Below are 23,610 nucleotides of genomic sequence, written 5' to 3' on the forward strand. Positions count from 1 at the left end.
ACATACTATGTTATACATACAAGTAGGCTTGCGGCCTACATCTCTAGTGTATTTATGTATGTGAAGTGCTGGTGATGTTAACATGACTGCCATGTATTCTTCTTCACAACCTCTGTGGTTATGTGTGTCACAGTTATTTGTATACAGGTGATGCATAGCAAAACACGGAAAGTCAAATGTAAACATGCACAGGTACAAAGAATGTAATGGAAGTGAGGAAAACTGCAATAGCTGTAATGGGAACAATGTTTTGTCTCGTGCGCAACTGTAGCTAAAACATCTGCGGTGACAAAGAGAGTATGTTGGGAGGAAATCCGTGTAGCTGTTTCTGCATGTGGACGTCAACAAAGAACACACATCAACTGCAGGAAACGGTTTGACGATATTAAGCAGAAGTTAAAAAAAAAAATCCAGGAAGGTTTGGAACATGCCGGTGGAACAGGCGGAGGTCCTGCTGCGGAGCACTTCATTTTGAGTCCATTGGAGGAGCAGCTAGCGGCTACCTTTCCTGCCGTACAAATTACTGGCATTCAGGGTGATTTCGACTTAGGAGTCTACCAGCAGCCTTTTCCGCAAGGTTTGTGAAACTGTGAGGTACTTCAATTCTATCAAATATCTGTTTTGTGTTAATTCATACCTATGTGTATAAATGTCATTTGAAGTGTCAACCGTCTTGACCAACATGTGTAAACAGTTGCTGAACAGTACAAGTTGATAAACCTTATTTTTCATTACTTTATTGCACAACTGTACTTTTTGTGCTAAAGAAGTACACAGCTGCTACGTGCTCATTTACCTATTCCAAGATGCACAAGAATGACAATGTACTCTGATTAGTAACATGTTGTACGAGGATGTTTAGGATTAACTTTCATATATTGTCTGTCGGACATCCTTTACATGCAATGTGCATGTAAGTTTGGTTGTAAATGTTGTGTGCTGTAACTTTGCATTTCTGATCGCACTTTACATATCTGTTTATTCACAGTGTGTCCGACAGCACACACATATGAACAACAAATGGCCATGGAAGAGGAAACGAATTATGACATTCCTGATTGTGACTCTCCTTCGTCAATTTATGCTGAAGAAGGTGAGCAGTAAACTATTACACCTAATGTGTGTGTGTGTGAATGCAGAAACATGTAGCTGGGCAATGGCTAAAATGCACAAACTGAAAAGGTTTGCTGTTGCACTACTGATGACAGCATCGGTACTCACAAACAATAACACGTCGACATTTACAGTAGATGTTAGGACTGTGACCTAATGTTATGGTATATTAAAGTTATATAACTTATATGTTGCATGGTATAGCCAAGTGGTATTGTAGACGTTGGCAATATACGTATGGCCTTCACTTTACTATGCATTGTTAATGTACGCATTCTGCATGGTTTTGCGAACACACAGTGTAACGCATAACATTAACGAATTATCGGTCACATATGTTCCTCAAAATGCACCTTTACATGTAATAATGTAACTAGTGTGTATGTTGGCATAAAGACGTTATGTAATCTTAAGTGCATTAAAGCACATCAACTGCGTGTTAAAATTAACTATTTACTTCTTGCGTCGACGTTTGTATTCTTTAACCACTGTTTAAAAAAATTACAACATTCTCAATGATGTGGTGCATATTTCAAGGCCTCATGTTTCTGTCGGTTGTTAGACCATTGTCATGGGCCTTTAACTTGTTTGTATGTCATGATGTTGTGTCATATGTGAAAGCATTGAAGAAAGTGGCAGAAAGGGCACAAGTTATGTACGTCTTTTCAATTTCTGAAATTTTATGCTAAATTTTCCTGTTCTTTCACAGACATGATTACTTTGGAAAATGTCTCTGAAAACGTCACTCCCACCTGCGTTCTTCCTGAGGTCATGTCATCTTCACAACCTAGTAAGCAAACAACCACGCACGCAGATGGACGCATCGAGAATCTGCTGAAAGACTTACAAACAAGGGAGGAACAAATGATGCAGCTCCATCAGGAGCGACATGACGAAATTATAGCTGTGCATGGCAAACTCTTGTCCCAACTGATGACGATAACTGACATTATGCAAAAAAATAACCATGAGCTTGTTACTCATAATGCCTTTATGGGAGCTATAGCGCAGTCACTGCAGAACAAATCTGACACAGAAAATTGGCAACCATCTGCTTCCAGACATACCCCGACACAAATAGACCAACGCCACTTTACAAACGCTTCCCAATCACAATTGGTTGCTGAGGAGCATCAAATAGCACATATTTCCCCCCACCCCGTACATACTACTGTTCCCATTGAAGATAAACTATGTGACGGTGTGCATAGTTATGCAGACAACGCGACACACCATACAACAAAGCAGAAAGTCCATCCGGTCCAAACTGCAAGGGATTGTCCAGATGAAGTGTTGTTTGATGAGTTGCAGCACAACGCTGCTGTAGATACGTTTGATAGTGTGCACTTTCTTCCATCACAGCTGAAGGGAACCCCAGGTCATATGCGTTCACGTGGCCTGGGGAAAAGGTTTAGAAAAGCCAGTTACAGCAGAGGACGGGGAAGAAATGTACTAACTCGTACATACAGTACTGCAGCCGGAAACATGTCACCTTCTTTTCCAACAACAACAACCAATGTGCCTTACACTATCACATACGCTGAAAACTCACAGCTGATGGGTGAAATAGCTGATGAGAAGCATGGAAAAAAAAAATCCAAGAAACATCACAATGTTACGCTTCATTTAGAAAGGCCCCAAACTCGCTCACAACTGCACTAGTTCATGCCTATGTATGTAGGCTTGAGTGTTAGTAATATGTATGCAATTTGCAGACCCTATGTATCACTGAATTCACAGTCTGTAGTTAAAAGTTGCACCCGAATATGTATGTGTTCATACGGTTTATATGTCGCTGACTGAAGTGTTTTCACTCCCCCAAATCAGCAGCTTGTGTCTTTATTTAAAAGTAGTTACGCTACTCTCCGTTGTGGCCAATATTGCTATCTCATTGAATGTATTCCTATGTTTACCATCGTTAATGCTACTTTCTGTTATGTTGAAAAACAATTAAAAGTTTTATGTTGCAATAACGCCTTGTCTAAATTTGTCATCTGATATCACATTTGCACTACCTACAAAATACAAGGAAACACTATGCATGTACTGCTATAAACGTTTACGTGACATGTATTTGTACACTTATGTTATCTAACTATCACTGTTCTGTAGTACCACAAACTCTACCATGTACTGTGAGAATCATAAGATGTACAAAATTAACTATTACTCATAATTACTGAACGCAGTACAACAATCAAAGTGTATCTTCTTTGTGTTCAAATGGCCTGTACCGTTACAGTGACATAACCTGCATGCATGCAGCAATGTTACGTGTCAATAATAGTTTCATGTATACATATATGCATTATAACACATATTTGTCATACATGAGCATTATTGCTCTACATTGATCAGTTCTGTTGCATGATATCATGATGAGAAAGCGTAACATTTCTTGACAATCAAATATAGTTTGTGTCTCTGCAGTTCTTAATGATATCTTACAACTGCAGACATTCAGACGTATGATGAGAACATTTGAAACATGCCCCTGTAATAGCCAGAAAGGCTGGTGTAAAGAAAAACATATTCTCTAATAATAAATAGCTGCGTATTAACAACCTTGTAAAATAGGATACAGTGAGAGGTCATATAGCTAATACAAATCAGCATGTTTACTACATATCTTATACTTTCTTCCCAGATGCACAGGTCTTTTTTATATACTTGTTACAATAGCCGCTAGCTTCCACATTCCGTAACACATGCTACGCACAGATGTGCATGTTTCTACACTTACCTTTACTTGACATACTAAAGTGCAGGAAACATTGCTATTAGAAATCCCTTGTTGAAAAAAGCGTCCTGCCTAGGGATGTTTGGAAGTTGCTACAGATGTGTATGAAGGAACAAGCACTAAAAAGTCAGCTGCAAAAATGGACTCTGTAGCGTTTATTCCTTGATACACATGTAAAGTTAGCTGTAATTAACCATAATAGTAAGTGAAATGTATGTGCATTTCTATGTCACTGAAAGGTGATGGCACTGTATGTTAACGTGAAATGTTATTAATACCAACGTATTACATTTAAGGCGATATACTGCCTTTGTCAGTTATGTTTGTCAAAAGTGTAGGGCCCGGTTTTTTATATTGTCCTGGTTTGTGTTAACTGTAATGGTACTGTCCCTGGTAGCACGTATGTTGTGTTTGCACGTAGCACGTATGTGTGTGGTGTTGCAAAGTTGTCTGTTGTTTTCATATATTCACACATTCAAAGTGTGAGTAAATAGCATAGTGCAAGAAAGTGTTATAAAGTTGCCTCTTTACTGGAAAGCCAGTCAATTTGCAAATACGTTCACTTGAATAGTTTTGAAATTCTTATGCACACACCTGCATAATCGGGACGCTAACTTAATAACAGTTCTCCTTTTGTTAAATGACCTTGGTTAGCAGACAGAGTGAAACATAAAGTAACTAGTTTTATATAGAATGCCTTCAAAGTATTGCAGATTATTGCACAGAAGACAGTCTTTTGTTGTTGCAGTGAAGAGAGAAAAGAATGGCAGGACGTCCACGTATAACTTAAAAACAGTTAATATTCAATGCTATTTCTTCACAAAGTGACAAAGGGGCAAGTGTGCAGGACATTTACAAATATATTGAGGATAATTTCAATTACTACAGACATGTGGAAAATCGCCGTCGTTGGAGAAACGCTATCAGACGCACTTTAACGTTACAATCGTGTTTTGTACGCATCCTGCCGACTGCTCGTGGGCACTCAGGCCTCTGGAAAATATGTGCCTGTCATGGAGAAGAAAGTGTCACCTATCAAAAGAATATAAATGAAAAGGAAACCAAAGGAATAGTCGTTGGAGAAATGGCGCATGTATTGGTAAACGAAATGCCTCACAGTGACATGGGCATGGAACGATGCACAGGAACACACTCAACAGGCAACATGCAGAGTGCTAACATCGTTCAGAATTTGTCATCATGCAATGATCAAAGTATGAATCCAAGTACATCTGATGAAATGTGGCGTTAGATGTCTGCAGAAGAGGAAGCTGATAATTTGTGCAGGTACAGTGTGTGTTATAATTTTTTTATACAGATCTGACACTGTAACAGCAAATGTGTAAGGTTTAAAGTATTTATGTTTGTTTACAAGCCTCAAATGCCTGCATACATGACGTTGGCTACACTGCTAACACAGCAGTGAATATGTTATTTTCTAACCAGCTGCATTCCATGCAGGAGATATTATAAATAAGAACACTTGTATAGTGATACATTGAGAATATCTGTGTTCTGACCGTGTATGAATTGTTATGTAACTTACTGCAATCGCATGAACGTCAAAGGTGTCCTGTAGAAGTACATATAATAGAGTTAGCTTATGTTGTAGTTTATACAATAAGAATATTGTTTTGACACCTAACTGCAATTGTCCAATGACAGTATACTCTTGCAACGGACATAGCAACAGCATGTCTGTTCTATTAATGTTAAGTTTTGTATTTTCTCATTTGCATTTCAGAACCTGGAGTGTGCACGTTTAAGGTTACACAGTGCAAGGCTCTAAAGACCATGAAGTAGCCCAACTGCAAGCAATTATTGGACATACTGTTTTAGTAGCAACTACTGTGGCATATAACTGTCAGATTGCAGATAACACCGTTGGTGTAATACAAATTATATTGTATCACGTTTATATATGCTTGTTTGTTGCATATAAATATGTGCTTGCAGCGCTGGCTCTGATTTAAACTTGCTAAAACATATGTGTTCGTGAGGAAACAGTCTTTGCTAAGTAAATCATCCAGAATTTCTGCTGTTGATTTGTTGGGTTTGTTTTGACAACAAATGGGGGAGGGTAGGGACTGATGACACAACCATACTTATAGCGAAAATATATGTTTTTTCTCTGATATCAAAGTAGTGGTTGGAAAGTGTCAAATAATACACTGAATCCAAACATGGGCGATGTGGACACAAAGTCATATTGACACACTGAGCATGCACTACACTGTACCCTACTAGCTATTAAAAATAACAGTTGTTATATGTTTGACGTGAAACATTTATTTCCGTTGGAATATGTTATGCAAGTTACAAATGGAGAAAATCTATTATATCCAGCATGGGCGGCAGCGTTGTCATATAGCTTAACATTTCACGTACGCAGCTAATGATTGTGGCATATACATGTCATGTAATGATATCATTCTGTGTATAATCCCCTCAGGTCGAATGAAGACACCAGATGGTTACAATATAGTGCCAGATATACTGTATGTAAATGCTGACAAATTCACCCAGCCTCCCAGTATAGTGATATAGAGTTATATAGTAGCATAAACACAGATTCAAGAGTTGACACTCGCAGAAAGAAAAGTAGCTGCTAAAATGCAAATATGCAACCGAGGTGCATACAGCACTGCATAGGGAGGTGAAACCAGGAAAACGCTGACATTTAAACACTGCATGGAAAAAAACGTACTTGTAAAGAGTGTACACACACGGCCAGAAACCTATAGTTTGTGCTTTTGAACTGCTGCAACTATGACACAGAGAATATTTCGCGTCCAACGTGCGGTTCCCTAAAGCTAACTGGGTTCTGAAAGGAAAACATGTGCAAAGGGGGTTCATAAATGAATTAGTATAACCTCGCACAACCCCATTAGCAAAAGCGATAGTTTGGTGTTGTGGCGCATGCGCGCCGCGCTCGCGTCACCAAACGCATTTTTACAAAGTTGCATGCTGTAAAAAGTTGTACCCAGTATGATGGTAAACTGCAAACCTTCAGTATGTCCTTCATAACGACATTCGTGAGAATTTGGAGACTTGTAGTGCCGTTGTACAGGCGTTGGGGAAATTCCCGACTAGTGCGCATGCGCGTGGACGTTTACAAATAGATGTCCGACCGTCTCCATAATGAGCATGCGCAAACAACTAAAGGGAAGCGTTATGCGCAGAAGCGTACTGTTAGTAAAATACACGCATCCATAAGCTAATCCTATGGATGTATATTGACTGTGAAGCCAAATTTACGGGTACTTAACATAACCGCGGCCACATTGATGATGCAGATTGCAGCAACATACTCATCACCTTGCAGTGCAGCGTTAACAGTACATAGAGTAGGAAGAGCACAATGAAAATATTGCTAACTAAGTGTCAAACGAATACAGTGACCAATAGGCTTTTTATCCATATTATCATGTACTAACACTATTTGCAAACGTTAACTTAACTGTATGGCTGCCATGCCGCCAAGTACTGAAATCACTCCGTGTCAAAGGAACATCTGCATGGATGGATGTAGGTTAAACATGTAAACATTGCAGTATGTTCCCGTTACCTTTACACGTATGGTAACCATTTGAGAAAAACTAATATTAACATTTACCCTGTCCCTTTCCTTTCCCGCGATTGGGGGCCGCCATCATGACTTGCTGTTAGGGCAAGCGCTGCAGATGTCCTTAATGTTACTGCGCATGCGCATAAGCACAGCAAGGCGCGCTTCGTAAAGTGTCTCAGCGCTTGATAGTGACGTCGCGCATCGGTGAAACCTGAAGTGATTATTTTTCAAAAAGCAATAAATGTTTCTGTCTATGTTGGCAAACAATAACTGTGATTTACTGCATTTTTGCGTGCTTCTTTATTGTAGCCGTGTGGGGGTTGTGGGTGGGGGGTTGGTTTGAGTGGGGAGGTGGCTTGTTGGTGGGGGGAGGTGGCTTGTTGGAGGGGGGGAGGTGGCTTGTTGGAGGGGGGGGGGGTCTTGTTGGTGGGGGGGGGGGGGTGTTGTAGTTGCTGGTGGGAGGGATGGGGGGTTGTCGTTGGGGGGGGGGGGGTTAAGTTGGTGTGGGGGGGGGGGGGTGGGGGGGTGTTGTTGTTGGGGAGTGGTGGGGGGGGTGTATAAAGCACTGCTGTAGAAAAAATGTTGTGCTTGACATACACGTTTGAACAAGTTCTTTTTTCTTAACTACATATATTTAGAAACACAACATTTTTCTGTTATGCTGTGTTAAATACTTAATGCATTATTATAGCATTTTTATTAAATGCATCAAGTCGCACATTTGTGCATTTATTAACTAATATGTATCTGTCATGCAGAGTTCAGCTGTAACTTATAGTTGTGAAGTGCTATTCATGACACTTGTTCAAGAAATTGTAAGAGGTGTTAGCACCACCATATGGCTGTGCATTTTTAAACAATACTCCTTCATGTAATCCCCTTAAGCAGAAACACACACACTGTGACGGTTCTTCAATGAAACTTTGTGTTTTCAACACCACGTCGCACAGTGCCTTCTCACAAAATATAAGCATGCAGAGTCCCGTGTGTGCATGACAATAGTTATGTGGCTGAATATGCAGCTCCACTCGCCCCCTGCTCATTGTATAGCATAAGAGTAATGTTCTATAATGAAACAATTAGCGCACACGGAAGAATAAATGACCGATCGCACGCATGCGCTGTTGAAATGAAAATAAACAATTACAGGTTGGCCTTATATACAGGCAGCCTGTGTCTGAAGAGTGCTCGTAGATGGTATATACGGCTAAAATATGCCGCCACCCGGCCCCTACTGACTGAAGATGAGCATAGTAATTTGGAGTATGACAACACCGAGACGCTGACAAGGGTAGACTTCGTTTGTGACGCATGCGCAGTCTCATTCAGAAGTACCCCCAAATAGACATTTAGGACGTGAGAGACCCTCACAAAATATGACTAAAAAGGTTGCAAGTATGTTGATAAAGTACAATGTGAGTGCAAGTCTGCAACTCACGATGAACATGTGTGCCGCAACATACATTAGCTCCAAACCATGCTCTGCCATCGTCCCTTCGGGTATACACACTGACTGTCAATAAGACTGTAATTTGTGACGCATGCGCACTAACTAAGTGAAGTACCAACAATAAAATATGTTTAACCTGAGCGTCCCTCACACTATTTAAATGTAAAGAAGCTTGCAAGTATGTTGATGTACAACAATGTCAGTGCAAGTGTGGTACTCACGATGAACATGCGTGCCGCTACATTGATATGCTCGAAACCATGCTCAGCCATCCTCCCTTCCAGTATAAACACAGTGACGGACAATAACAGTGCCCTTTGTGACGCATGCGCAGTTGCAAAGTAAAGTAAAACAGAAATATAAATGTTTTACCTGCGCCTCCCTCACACAATTGAAGTGTACCTCTGCATATAGTGTTTTAAGTACACATAAATGTGTTCAAACAATACAACCACACACTTAACAGCTGTCACCCCTGACCATTACATTCATTAATGTCACCAGTGTGCCATAAAATTTTCATTGTTGCTGTATTCCCTTTCATACAGGCAAATTGTCAACTCTTACATATCCATAGCCACCACGCTTCCTGCATCAACGGATATGTGAGCAAACTGTCATTGTTCATGAAATAAAAATACGCATACTTATAATAGCGCTATGTAACAGTAGACATATTTAATGCAAATATATTATTCATATAAACGTTCACGTTCATGCAAACGATAAATGCACATGTACATGTTCATAACATGTACATGCACAGCAGAGTACACACATATATTCATCCTTTACAAACACTGTTGCTGCAAGCATAAAATGACAACAAACCTTTACACACTTATAAACACTTGACACAATCGGTGTCTCAATTTTCATCATTTAAACTTTTGTGACAACACTGCTACCTTTCATTATGTACCTGCCAGGCCACATCTGTGGCATTCGAATATATTCCACCCACCCCTGCAGCGACGGCAGCCATAGGAATGAAAATGTACTTGCTGTTCTCTGTAATCACGTCGGCGAGATGCACTAAATTGCCAATATTTTCTGGCGACCACGAACTCGCCATTTCTCTGCTCATAATGGCGAGTTTCACCACATCGATGCTACCTGCATCGCACCAGAAATTAACTTGGCGAATTTCACGTTCTCGCAACGTTTTTGGCGAGTTTCAGACCTTCTCAAATTGTTGTGGCGAGTTTTACAAATCTCTCCATGTTCTCGGAAATAAATCATTATGTGGCGAGTTTTTTGGCCAGAAGATGGCGCTATTTACTTAACGATCGTCTCTGCATAAGCCCCTATATTTGTTATGTTTTATATTTTAGATACTAACCTATAGTTTAGGATTCTCACTGGAACCTACTAAATAGATTAGTGGATCCCGGTTAGGTTATTATTAGGGGTTATTTGTATTATTATTATTTATCTGGTAACTAAATGTAAGGGGTACAAAGATGAAATGGTTCCATATTCTATTACATCTATGTGTGTTAGGATATTGGAAGATAGCAGAGGAGAGAAATGTGCTATTAGATTTAGTATAAAGAATGGCTCTTAATATTGATATTATATTTAGTTATACATATATATTTTTTAAGTGTCGCAGGAGGAGGAGGGAGCTATATATACCTATACCTATTAATATTAAGGGTTATATCAAGATCCAATGTGTTTATAACCATTTATATAGAAGAGCTGAAATGGCAATGGTTTTATATAAGTTAGATAGATCTCTCAGTATAGTACAGTATATCTATTCAGAAGATACGTACATATATTTATATCAAATGAAAGTTCAGAGCGATAGAATGTGGGAACATTTTGTTTGTTCAGATTACCCAAGTCTAGGTACTCAAATTTGACTATGATATATGTAGACATATCAAATGTAATTACACTGTGTATTGTGCAGGAGATTTTATTCTTAGTTCAGTACAGTTAAAAACAAATGTAACTATTAGAGCAGAAAACATAAAAGTAACACTTAGGAAAAGGAGTCCCTGCCCCGAAGAGCTTACAATCTAATTGGTAAATCCTAAGTAGGAGGAACGTACAGAGACAGTATGAGGGCGTTCTGGTAAGTGCGTCTGCAGGGGGCCACGGTTAATGTATGAGGTGTAAAGTATCAGCCACGGTGCTGCTCATATGCTTCGTTAAGCAGTGTGTTCTAAGGTGAGTCTTAAATGTAGCTAGAGAGGGTGCTAGTCGGGTATTGAGGGGAAGGGCGTTCCAGAGGTACGGGTTATATTGAGTCCAGCAGGTTGGTTGTTTCTCTTCTTTTATGATGTCCCTCAGTGGGAACCCAAAGTAGGAGGTGGTGGAGAAGAGAAGCGGAGGCAGGAGGGTTCCACTAATACAGGTTTTATTCAGCAGAGAAAGGAGCGAGAGAAACTCCATGTATACATGGCACTGCCAGACTGGCAGATCCCAGCCCCGATGGATAGCAGATACAGCACAGGGAACACACAGCAATGCAACACAATCTGTTACTCTGCACACAGCTGCCAGGTATTCTCCTAAAGCACAACTCAGGTTGTACCTTTCATCAGCTAGAAGATTAAATACTGAGCTGCCCGGCACAGATCCAACCTTCAAAGTAACTCGCATCCTGTGAGCTGAACCTGTGCTTTGTCTTTTATTCTGTTACAGAGGAACTCGCAGACAGCGGGGAAGGAAAAGGTTCATACAAGCTTCATAACATAACAATCCTCTAACAGTTACATATGGGTAGAATGTATGCAAACTATTACATACACTGACACTTATTCTCTAACGTGTGGCAGCGCTGACCCGCTGGACGTGCCTAACTGCACTTTGCTGTCATCGTTTATGACAATACACATCGTCCTCCTCTGCCCTTTTGGTTACGTAGATCTTCAATCTCCCTTTCCAGAGCTTCAATCCTCTCTTTGAATTCTGCGCTCAGTGTGGCTTCCTGTTCCTGAAAACAAACAGTGAGAGAATCACACATGAGCCAGAGAGAGGGGTGCACTCAGCATGGCCCCAGTACAGAAGGATGGGGGATTTAGATAAAGACGCCGCATACTGTATAGCTGGAGAAACAGGACTCCTGGGAATGTGTAATTTGTCGCTTTGCAAACGTTCCCAGGAAATGTGAAACAAATGATGGAAATTAAACTCTTGGCTCCTTTACTATCACCCTGTAATAATCCCAATGGGATCCCCTCTGTCCTCACTCTCACCCTATCCTTTACTATCACCCTGTAATAACCCCAATGGGATCCCCTCTCTCCTCACTCTCACCCTATCCTTTACTATCATCCTGTAATAACCCCAATGGGATCCCCCTCTCTCCTCACTCTCAGCTTATCCTTTACTATCACCCTGTAATAACCCCAATGGGATCCTCTCTCTCCTCACTCTCACCTTATCCTTTACTATCACCCTGTAATAACACCAATGGGATCCCCTCTCTCCTCACTCTCACCTTATCCTTTACAATCACCCTGTAATAACCCCAATGGGACCCCCTCTCTCCTCACACTCACCTTATCCTTTACTATCACCCTGTAATAACCCCAATGGGATCCCCCTCTCTCCTCACTCTCACCTTATCCTTTACTATCAGCCTGTAATAACCCCAATGGGATCCCCCTCTCTCCTCACTCTCACCTTATCCTTTACTATCACCCTGTAATAACCCCAATGGGATCCCCTCTCTGCTCACTCTCACCTTATCCTTTACTCTCACCCTGTAATAACCCGAATGGGTCCCCCCTCTCTCCTCACTCTCACCCTATCCTTTACTATCACCCTGTAATAACCCCAATGGGATCCCCTCACTCTCACCCTATCCTTTACTATCACCCTGTAATAACCCCAATGGGATCCCCTCTCTCCTCACTCTCACCCTATCCTTTACTATCACCCTGTAATAACCCCAATGGGACCCCCTCTCTCCTCACTCTCACCTTACCCTTTACTATCACCCTGTAATAATCCCAATGGGATCCCACCCTCTCCTCACTCTCACCCTATCCTTTACTATCATCCTGTAATAACCCCAATGGGATCCCCCTCTCTCCTCACTCTCAGCTTATCCTTTACTATCACCCTGTAATAACCCCAATGGGATCCCCTCTCTCCTCACTCTCACCTTATCCTTTACTATCACCCTGTAATAACACCAATGGGATCCCCTCTCTCCTCACTCTCACCTTATCCTTTACAATCACCCTGTAATAACCCCAATGGGACCCCCTCTCTCCTCACACTCACCTTATCCTTTACTATCACCCTGTAATAACCCCAATGGGATCCCCCTCTCTCCTCACTCTCACATTATCCTTTACTATCACCCTGTAATAACCCCAATGGGATCCCCCTCTCTCCTCACTCTCACCTTATCCTTTACTATCACCCTGTAATAACCCCAATGGGTCCCCCCTCTCTCCTCACTCTCACCCTATCCTTTACTATCACCCTGTAATAACCCCAATGGGATCCCCTCACTCTCACCCTATCCTTTACTATCACCCTGTAATAACCCCAATGGGATCCCCTCTCTCCTCACTCTCACCCTATCCTTTACTATCACCCTGTAATAACCCCAATGGGACCCCCTCTCTCCTCACTCTCACCTTACCCTTTACTATCACCCTGTAATAATCCCAATGGGATCCCACCCTCTCCTCACTCTCACCCTATCCTTTACTATCACCCTGTAATAACCCCAATGGGATCCCCTCTCTCCTCACTCTCACCCTATCCTTTACTATCACCCTGTAATAACCCCAATGGGATCCCCCTCTCTCCTCACTCTCAGCTTACCCTTTACTATCACCCTGTAATTATCCCCAATGGGACCCCCTCTGTCCAAACTCTCACCTTATCCTTTACTATCACCCTGTAATAACCCCAATGGGATCCCCCTTTCTCCTCACTCTCACCTTATCATTTACTATCACCCTGTATTAAACCCAATGGGATCCCCCTCTCTCCTCACTCTCACCTTATCCTTTACTATCACCCTGTAATAATCCCAATGGGATCCCCCTCTCTCCTCACTCTCACCTTATCCTTTACTATCACCCTGTAATAACCCCAATGGGATCCCCTCTCTCCTCACTCTCACCCTATCCTTTACAATCACCCTGTAATAATCCCAATGGGACCCCCTCTCTCCTCACTCTCATTTTATCCTTTACTATCACCCTGTAATAATCCCAATGGGATCCCCCTCTCTCCTCACTCTCAGCTTACCCTTTACTATCACCCTGTAATTATCCCCAATGGGACCCCCTCTGTCCAAACTCTCACCTTATCCTTTACTATCACCCTGTAATAACCCCAATGGGATCCCCCTTTCTCCTCACTCTCACCTTATCATTTACTATCACCCTGTATTAAACCCAATGGGATCCCCCTCTCTCCTCACTCTCACCTTATCCTTTACTATCACCCTGTAATAATCCCAATGGGATCCCCCTCTCTCCTCACTCTCACCTTATCCTTTACTATCACCCTGTAATAACCCCAATGGGATCCCCCTCTCTCCTCACTCTCACCCTATCCTTTACTATCACCCTGTAATAATCCCAATGGGATCCCCCTCTCTCCTCACTCTCATTTTATCCTTTACTATCACCCTGTAATAACCCCAATGGGATCCCCTCTCTCCTCACTCTCACCTTATCCTTTACTATCACCCTGTAATAACACCAATGGGATCCCCTCTCTCCTCACTCTCACCTTATCCTTTACAATCACCCTGTAATAACCCCAATGGGACCCCCTCTCTCCTCACACTCACCTTATCCTTTACTATCACCCTGTAATAACCCCAATGGGATCCCCCTCTCTCCTCACTCTCACCTTATCCTTTACTATCAGCCTGTAATAACCCCAATGGGATCCCCCTCTCTCCTCACTCTCACCTTATCCTTTACTATCACCCTGTAATAACCCCAATGGGAACCCCCTCTCTCCTCACTCTCACCTTATCCTTTACTATCACCCTGTAATAACCCCAATGGGATCCCCTCTCTCCTCACTCTCACCTTATCCTTTACTCTCACCCTGTAATAACCCGAATGGGACCCCCTCTCTCCTCACTCTCACATTATCATTTACTATCACCCTGTAATAACCCCAATGGGATCCCCCTCTCTCCTCACTCTCACCTTATCCTTTACTATCACCCTGTAATAACCCCAATGGGTCCCCCCTCTCTCCTCACTCTCACCCTATCCTTTACTATCACCCTGTAATAACCCCAATGGGATCCCCTCACTCTCACCCTATCCTTTACTATCACCCTGTAATAACCCCAATGGGATCCCCTCTCTCCTCACTCTCACCCTATCCTTTACTATCACCCTGTAATAACCCCAATGGGACCCCCTCTCTCCTCACTCTCACCTTACCCTTTACTATCACCCTGTAATAATCCCAATGGGATCCCACCCTCTCCTCACTCTCACCCTATCCTTTACTATCACCCTGTAATAACCCCAATGGGATCCCCTCTCTCCTCACTCTCACCCTATCCTTTACTATCACCCTGTAATAACCCCAATGGGATCCCCCTCTCTCCTCACTCTCAGCTTACCCTTTACTATCACCCTGTAATTATCCCCAATGGGACCCCCTCTGTCCAAACTCTCACCTTATCCTTTACTATCACCCTGTAATAACCCCAATGGGATCCCCCTTTCTCCTCACTCTCACCTTATCATTTACTATCACCCTGTATTAAACCCAATGGGATCCCCCTCTCTCCTCACTCTCACCTTATCCTTTACTATCACCCTGTAATAATCCCAATGGGATCCCCCTCTCTCCTCACTCTCACCTTATCCTTTACTATCACCCTGTAATAACCCCAATGGGATCCCCTCTCTCCTCACTCTCACCCTATCCTTTACTATCACCCTGTAATAATCCCAATGGGATCCCCCTCTCTCCTCACTCTCATTTTATCCTTTACTATCACCCTGTAATAATCCCAATGGGATCCCCCTCTGTCCTCACTCTCACCCTATCCTTTACTATCACCCTGTAATAACCCAAATGGGATCCCCCTCTCTCCTCACTCTCATCTTATCCCTTACTATCACCCTGTAATAATCCCAATGGGATCCCCCTCTCTCCTCAATCTCACTTTATCCTTTACTATCACCCTGTAATAACCCCAATGGGATCCCCCTCTCTCCTCACTCTCACCTTATCCCTTACTATCACCCTATAATAACCCCAATGGGACCCCCTCTCTCCTCACTCTCACCCTATCCTTTACTCTCACCCTGTAATAACCCCAATGGGATCCCCCTCTCTCCTCACTCTCACCTTATCCTTTACTATCACCCTGTAATACCCCCAATGGGACCCCTCTCTCCTCACTCTCACCTTATCCTTTACTATCACCCTGTAATAACCCCAATGGGATCCCCCTCTCTCCTCACTCTCATTTTACCCTTTACTATCACCCTGTAATAACCCCAATGGGATCCCCCTCTCTCCTCACTCTCACCCTACCCTTTATTATTACCCTGTAATATCCCAATGGGACACCCTCTCTCCTCACTCTCACCCTATCCTTTACTATCACCCTGTAATAACCCCAATGGGACCCCCTCTCTCCTCACTCTCACCTTATCCTTTAGTATCACCCTGTAATAACCCCAATGGGACCCCCTCTGTCCTCACTCTCACCTTATCCTTTACTATCACCCTGTAATAACCCCAATGGGACCCCCTCTCTCCTCACTCTCACCTTACCCTTTACTATTACCCTGTAATAATCCCAATGGGACCGCCTCTCTCCTCACTCTCACCTTACCCTTTACTACAGTATCACCCTGTAATAACCCCAATGGGATCCCCCTCTCTCCTCACTCTCACCCTATCCTTTACTATCACCCTGTAATAACCCCAATGGGATCCCCCTCTCTCCTCACTCTCACCCTACCCTTTACTATCACCCTGTAATAACCCCAATGGGACCCCCTCTCTCCTCACTCTCACCTTATCCTTTACTATCACCCTGTAATAATCCCAATGGGATCCATCTCTCTCCACACTCTCACCCTATCCTTTACTATCACCCTGTAATAATCCCAATGGGATCCCCCTCTCTCCTCACTCTCACCCTATCCTTTACTATCACCCTGTAATAACCCCAATGGGATCCCCCTCTCTCCTCACTCTCACCCTATCCTTTACTATCACCCTGTAATAATCCCAATGGGATCCCCTCTCTCCTCACTCTCACCCTGTCCTTTACTATCACCCTGTAATAACCCCAATGGGACCCCCTCTCTCCTCACTCTCATCCTATCCTTTACTATCACCCTGTAATAACCCCAATGGGATCCCCTCTCTCCTCACTCTCACCTAATCCTTTACTATCACCCTGTAATAACCCCAATGGGATCCCCTTCTCTCCTCACTCTCACCTTATCCTTTACTATCACCCTGTAATAATCCCAATGGGATCCCCCTCTCTCCTCACTTTCACCTTATCCTTTACTATCACCCTGTAATAACCCCAATGGGACCCCCTCTCTCCTCACTCTCACCTTATCCTTTACTATCACCCTGTAATAACCCCAATGGGATCCCCTTCTCTCCTCACTCTCACCTTACCCTTTACTATCACCCTGTAATAATCCCAATGGCACCGCCTCTCTCCTCACTCTCACCCTTTACTATCACCCTGTAATAACCCCAATAGGATCCCCCTCTCTCCTCACTCTCACCCTTTACTATCACCCTGTAATAACCCCAATGGGATCCCCCTCTCTCCTCACTCTCACCCTACCCTTTACTATCACCCTGTAATAACCCCAATGGGACCCCCTCTCTCCTGACTCTCACCTTATCCTTTACTATCACCCTGTAATAATCCCAATGGGATCACCCTCTCTCCTCACTCTCACCCTATCCTTTATTATCACCCTGTAATAACCCCAATGGGATCCCCCTCTCTCCTCACTCTCACCCTATCCTTTACTATCACCCTGTAATAACCCCAATGGGATCCCCTCTCTCCTCACTCTCACCTTATCCTTTACTATCACCCTGTAATAACCCCAATGGGATCCCCTCTCTCCTCACTCTCACCTTATCCTTTACTATCACCCTGTAATAACCCCAATGGGACCCCCTCTCTCCTCACTCTCACCTTATCCTTTACTATCACCCTGTAATAACCCCAATGGGACCCCCTCTCTCCTCACTCTCACCTTACCCTTTACTATCACCCTGTAATAATCCCAATGGCACCGCCTCTCTCCTCACTCTCACCCTTTACTATCACCCTGTAATAACCCCAATAGGATCCCCCTCTCTCCTCACTCTCACCCTTTACTATCACCCTGTAATAACCCCAATGGGATCCACCTCTCTCCTCACTCTCACCCTACCCTTTACTATCACCCTGTAATAACCCCAATGGGACCCCCTCTCTCCTGACTCTCACCTTATCCTTTACTATCACCCTGTAATAATCCCAATGGGATCCATCTCTCTCCACACTCTCACCCTATCCTTTACTGTCACCCTGTAATAATCCCAATGGGATCCCCCTCTCTCCTCACTCTCACCCTATCCTTTACTATCACCCTGTAATAACCCCAATGGGATCCCCCTCTCTCCTCACTCTCACCCTATCCTTTACTATCACCCTCTAATAATCCCAATGGGATCCCCTCTCTCCTCACTCTCACCCTGTCCTTTACTATCACCCTGTAATAACCCCAATGGGACCCCCTCTCTCCTCACTCTCACCCTATCCTTTACTATCACCCTGTAATAACCCCAATGGGATCCCCTCTCTCCTCACTCTCACCTTATCCTTTACTATCACCCTGTAATAACCCCAATGGGATACCCCTCTCTCCTCACTCTCATCCTACCCTTTACTATCACCCTGTAATAACCCCAATGGGACCCCCTCTCTCCTGACTCTCACCTTATCCTTTACTATCACCCTGTAATAATCCCAATGGGATCCATCTCTCTCCTCACTCTCACCCTATCCTTTACTATCACCCTGTAATAACCCCAATGGGATCCCCCTCTCTCCTCACTCTCACCCTATCCTTTACTATCACCCTGAAATAATCCCAATGGGATCCCCTCTCTCCTCACTCTCACCCTGTCCGTTACTATCACCCTGTAATAACCCCAATGGGACCCCCTCTCTCCTCACTCTCACCCTATCCTTTACTATCACCCTGTAATAACCCCAATGGGATCCCCTCTCTCCTCACTCTCACCTTATCCTTTACTATCACCCTGTAATAATCCCAATGGGATCCATCTCTCTCCACACTCTCACCCTATCCTTTACTGTCACCCTGTAATAATCCCAATGGGATCCCCCTCTCTCCTCACTCTCACCCTATCCTTTACTATCACCCTGTAATAACCCCAATGGGATCCCCCTCTCTCCTCACTCTCACCCTATCCTTTACTATCACCCTCTAATAATCCCAATGGGATCCCCTCTCTCCTCACTCTCACCCTGTCCTTTACTATCACCCTGTAATAACCCCAATGGGACCCCCTCTCTCCTCACTCTCACCCTATCCTTTACTATCACCCTGTAATAACCCCAATGGGATCCCCTCTCTCCTCACTCTCACCTTATCCTTTACTATCACCCTGTAATAACCCCAATGGGATACCCCTCTCTCCTCACTCTCATCCTACCCTTTACTATCACCCTGTAATAACCCCAATGGGACCCCCTCTCTCCTGACTCTCACCTTATCCTTTACTATCACCCTGTAATAATCCCAATGGGATCCATCTCTCTCCTCACTCTCACCCTATCCTTTACTATCACCCTGTAATAACCCCAATGGGATCCCCCTCTCTCCTCACTCTCACCCTATCCTTTACTATCACCCTGAAATAATCCCAATGGGATCCCCTCTCTCCTCACTCTCACCCTGTCCGTTACTATCACCCTGTAATAACCCCAATGGGACCCCCTCTCTCCTCACTCTCACCCTATCCTTTACTATCACCCTGTAATAACCCCAATGGGATCCCCTCTCTCCTCACTCTCACCTTATCCTTTACTATCACCCTGTAATAACCCCAATGGGATCCCCCTCTCTCCTCACTCTCACCTTATCCTTTACTATCACCCTGTAATAATCCCAATGGGATCCCCCTCTCTCCTCACTCTCACCCTATCCTTTACTATCACCCTGTAATAACCCCAATGGGATCCCCCTCTCTCCTCACTCTCACCCTATCCTTTACTATCACCCTGTAATAACCCCAATGGGATCCATCTCTCTCCACACTCTCACCCTATCCTTTACTGTCACCCTGTAATAATCCCAATGGGATCCCCCTCTCTCCTCACTCTCACCCTATCCTTTACTATCACCCTATAATAACCCCAATGGGATCCCCCTCTCTCCTCACTCTCACCCTATCCTTTACTATCACCCTGTAATAATCCCAATGGGATCCCCTCTCTCCTCACTCTCACCCTGTCCTTTACTATCACCCTGTAATAACCCCAATGGGACCCCCTCTCTCCTCACTCTCACCCTATCCTTTACTATCACCCTGTAATAACCCCAATGGGATCCCCTCTCTCCTCACTCTCACCTTATCCTTTACTATCACCCTGTAATAACCCCAATGGGATCCCCCTCTCTCCTCACTCTCACCTTATCCTTTAGTATCACCCTGTAATAATCCCAATGGGATCCCCCTCTCTCCTCACTCTCACCCTATCCTTTACTATCACCCTGTAATAACCCCAATGGGATCCCCCTCTCTCCTCACTCTCACCCTATCCTTTACTATCACCCTGTAATAACCCCAATGGGATCCCCTCTCTCCTCACTCTCACCCTATCCTTTACTATCACCCTGTAATAACCCCAATGGGATCCCCTCTCTCCTCACTCTCACCTTATCCTTTACTATCACCCTGTAATAACCCCAATGGGACCCCCTCTCTCCTGACTCTCACCTTATCCTTTACTATCACCCTGTAATAATCCCAATGGGATCCATCTCTCTCCTCACTCTCACCCTATCCTTTACTATCACCCTGTAATAACCCCAATGGGATCCCCCTCTCTCCTCACTCTCACCCTATCCTTTACTATCACCCTGTAATAATCCCAATGGGATCCCCTCTCTCCTCACTCTCACCCTGTCCGTTACTATCACCCTGTAATAACCCCAATGGGACCCCCTCTCTCCTCACTCTCACCCTATCCTTTACTATCACCCTGTAATAACCCCAATGGGATCCCCTCTCTCCTCACTCTCACCTTATCCTTTACTATCACCCTGTAATAACCCCAATGGGATCCCCCTCTCTCCTCACTCTCACCTTATCCTTTACTATCACCCTGTAATAATCCCAATGGGATCCCCCTCTCTCCTCACTCTCACCCTATCCTTTACTATCACCCTGTAATAACCCCAATGGGATCCCCCTCTCTCCTCACTCTCACCCTATCCTTTACTATCACCCTGTAATAACCCCAATGGGATCCCCTCTCTCCTCACTCTCACCCTATCCTTTACTCTCACCCTGTAATAAACCCAATGGGATCCCCTCTCTCCTCACTCTCACCTTATCCTTTACTATCACCCTGTAATAACCCCAATGGGATACCCTCTCTCCTCAATCTGACCCTATCCTTTACTATCACCCTGTAATAACCCCAATGGGACCCCCTCTCTCCTCACTCTCACCCTATCCTTTACTATCACCCTGTAATAACCCCAATGGGACCCCATCTCTCCTCACTCTCACCCTATCCTTTACTATCACCCTGTAATAATCCCAATGGGACCCCCCTCTCTCCCCACTCTCACCTTATCCTTTACTATCACCCTGTAATAACCCCAATGGGATCCCCTCTCTCCTCACTCTCACCTTATCCTTTACTATCACCCTGTAATAACCCCAATGGGACCCCATCTCTCCTCACTCTCACCCTATCCTTTACTATCACCCTGTAATAACCCCAATGGGACCCCCTCTCTCCTCACTCTCAGCTTACCCTTTACTATCACCCTGTAATAACCCCAATGGGATCCCCTCTCTCCTGACTCTCACCCTATCCTTTACTATCACCCTGTAATAACCCCAATAGGACCCCCTCTCTCCTCACTCTCACCCTATACTTTACTATCACCCTGTAATAACCCCAATGGGATCCCCCTCTCTCCTCACTCTCACCCTACCCTTTACTATCACCCTGTAATAACACCAATGGGATCCCCCTCTCTCCTCACTCTCACCTTATCCTTTACTATCACCCTGTAATAACCCCAATGGGACCCCCTCTCTCCTCACTCTCACCCTATCCTTTACTATCACCCTGTAATAACCCCAATGGGACCCCCTCTCTCCTCACTCTCACCTTATCCTTTCTTTGCACATGTGAGTTGCTATTCTTTTATCGTACATAGGGGGACATGTAAAGATGCAGCCGCCTGTATCCCACCAAACTGAATGGGACGGCAGGGACCCCGCTGTGTTAATCCGATGGGATTCTGGCTGCAGAATCTCACAGAAATGTAGCAGTGTTACTGGGAGAGAGCCCCAGTATTTCCCAGGCAAGTCATCGGATACCGGTGGCTGCATCTGTATGAATCTCCGTTACATAGAAAAGCACGAGACTTGGGGCACAATCATTTAGTGTCAGTACTGGTTATTGCACCAGTTCGGGTGTCAACTCCCATTGACTTGAATAGGCGTTAACCCCGAAACGTGTGTTATACCCCTACCGATACTGGATGAATGTGCCTCTGGGTGTGGGACAGGGGCAGTTTCATCTTGTTTCTCCTATTAAGTTACAGTGTCGGCCGTGTAACACAAGCGTGTAACATAAAACCAGCTTCTGTTACAGCGGAGAATATCTCTGACACTATTATATCCTTGGGTTTATATTTAACATTTTTTGTCCATTTGCATAAAATTATTAATCTCCATCATATCTGTGGAAACCAAATGAAACCCCATCAGTGACGAGGAGGCAACAACCCCGCAAAGTATGAGATGTTTGCAATAAACACGTGTTGTAGGTTTGTCGATAATAGTCTAAATAATAATTCCTCCTAATTTAAATAATAAGAACCCAAGCAGATAAATGGTAACGTCAGCACACGGGGGTAACAGAGACTTATGTACATGCATTTAGATTGTAAGCTCTGTAGGACAGGGAGTCCCTGTGAATATATCTCCCTTGGGACGTCTTGTCACATAATAACCACATATGGACCTTTAATGGCATTGAGTGCTCTCCCTGCCTCAGATTTAGTTTCCTTTACTTCTGAGTCTCTCTCTTTTTTTAGCAGAGATAAAACCCCCGGAGTGTGTTTGCATGTTTCCCACAGTTCAGTTACACAAACCTGCATTATTCTCCCCACTGTCACATGTCACACAGAGGTGCTGCTGCAGAGAAGGATTCTGGGTAGTGAGATGCAAATGAGCACCTCAGTGACAGTTTCCACTTAATGAGGTGGATTCCCAGGAACATGAAACAGATTAGAAGAGATGGCGGAGCAGAGGAACCGCTTAAACACGTCTGTTTCACTCTGTAGGACTCATCAGTTTGATCTCAGTCACTGGACCTGCTTTATGAAGCTGGAAGTGGTTACATGTCAGACACTCAGATTATGGTGCGCAGGAAAGTAACAGATTTAGGAATTGTTTCATTACAATAAGCATTACAGTCAGCGCAATCTTATATCTTTCTAACAGGATTCCTGTGTG

General features: G+C 44.0%; 2 protein-coding genes across 4 annotated transcripts in view; one reads left to right on the forward strand and one right to left on the reverse strand.

Annotated features, from left to right (window-relative positions):
- The first annotated feature begins 434 nt into the window (after positions 1-434).
- LOC142497984 (uncharacterized) lies at positions 435-3,075 on the forward strand. The gene is made up of 3 exons (XM_075606482.1): positions 435-577; positions 989-1,093; positions 1,823-3,075. The coding sequence occupies exons 2-3, from the start codon at positions 1,021-1,023 to the stop codon at positions 2,773-2,775; spliced, it is 1,026 nt and encodes a 341-aa protein (XP_075462597.1). The 5' UTR covers positions 435-577; positions 989-1,020; the 3' UTR covers positions 2,776-3,075.
- A 7,721-nt stretch (positions 3,076-10,796) lies between these two features.
- LOC142497992 (guanylate-binding protein 1-like) overlaps positions 10,797-23,610 on the reverse strand; it is an 851,842-nt gene continuing 839,028 nt past the window's right edge. For 2 of the 3 annotated variants that reach the window (XM_075606500.1, XM_075606499.1), the window contains exon 11: positions 10,797-11,821. In XM_075606500.1, the coding sequence (XP_075462615.1) occupies positions 11,708-11,821 (114 nt within the window). In that variant the 3' untranslated portion in view covers positions 10,797-11,707. Of the gene's footprint in view, positions 11,822-23,242; positions 23,482-23,610 lie in introns of those variants that run through there. The other variant, XM_075606501.1, reaches the window with a different exon arrangement.

The sequence above is a fragment of the Ascaphus truei genome, chromosome 6, assembly GCF_040206685.1.
Source record: "Ascaphus truei isolate aAscTru1 chromosome 6, aAscTru1.hap1, whole genome shotgun sequence".
Lineage (NCBI taxonomy): Eukaryota > Metazoa > Chordata > Amphibia > Anura > Ascaphidae > Ascaphus > Ascaphus truei.

Excerpts from the sequence above, each read along its gene's own strand:
- LOC142497984 (XM_075606482.1), top strand. The coding sequence starts at position 1,021 with ATGGCCATGGAAGAGGAAACGAATTATGACATTCCTGATTGTGACTCT. Across the intron at positions 1,094-1,822 it reads GTCAATTTATGCTGAAGAAG|ACATGATTACTTTGGAAAAT; the intron begins GTGAGCAGTAAA and ends GTTCTTTCACAG.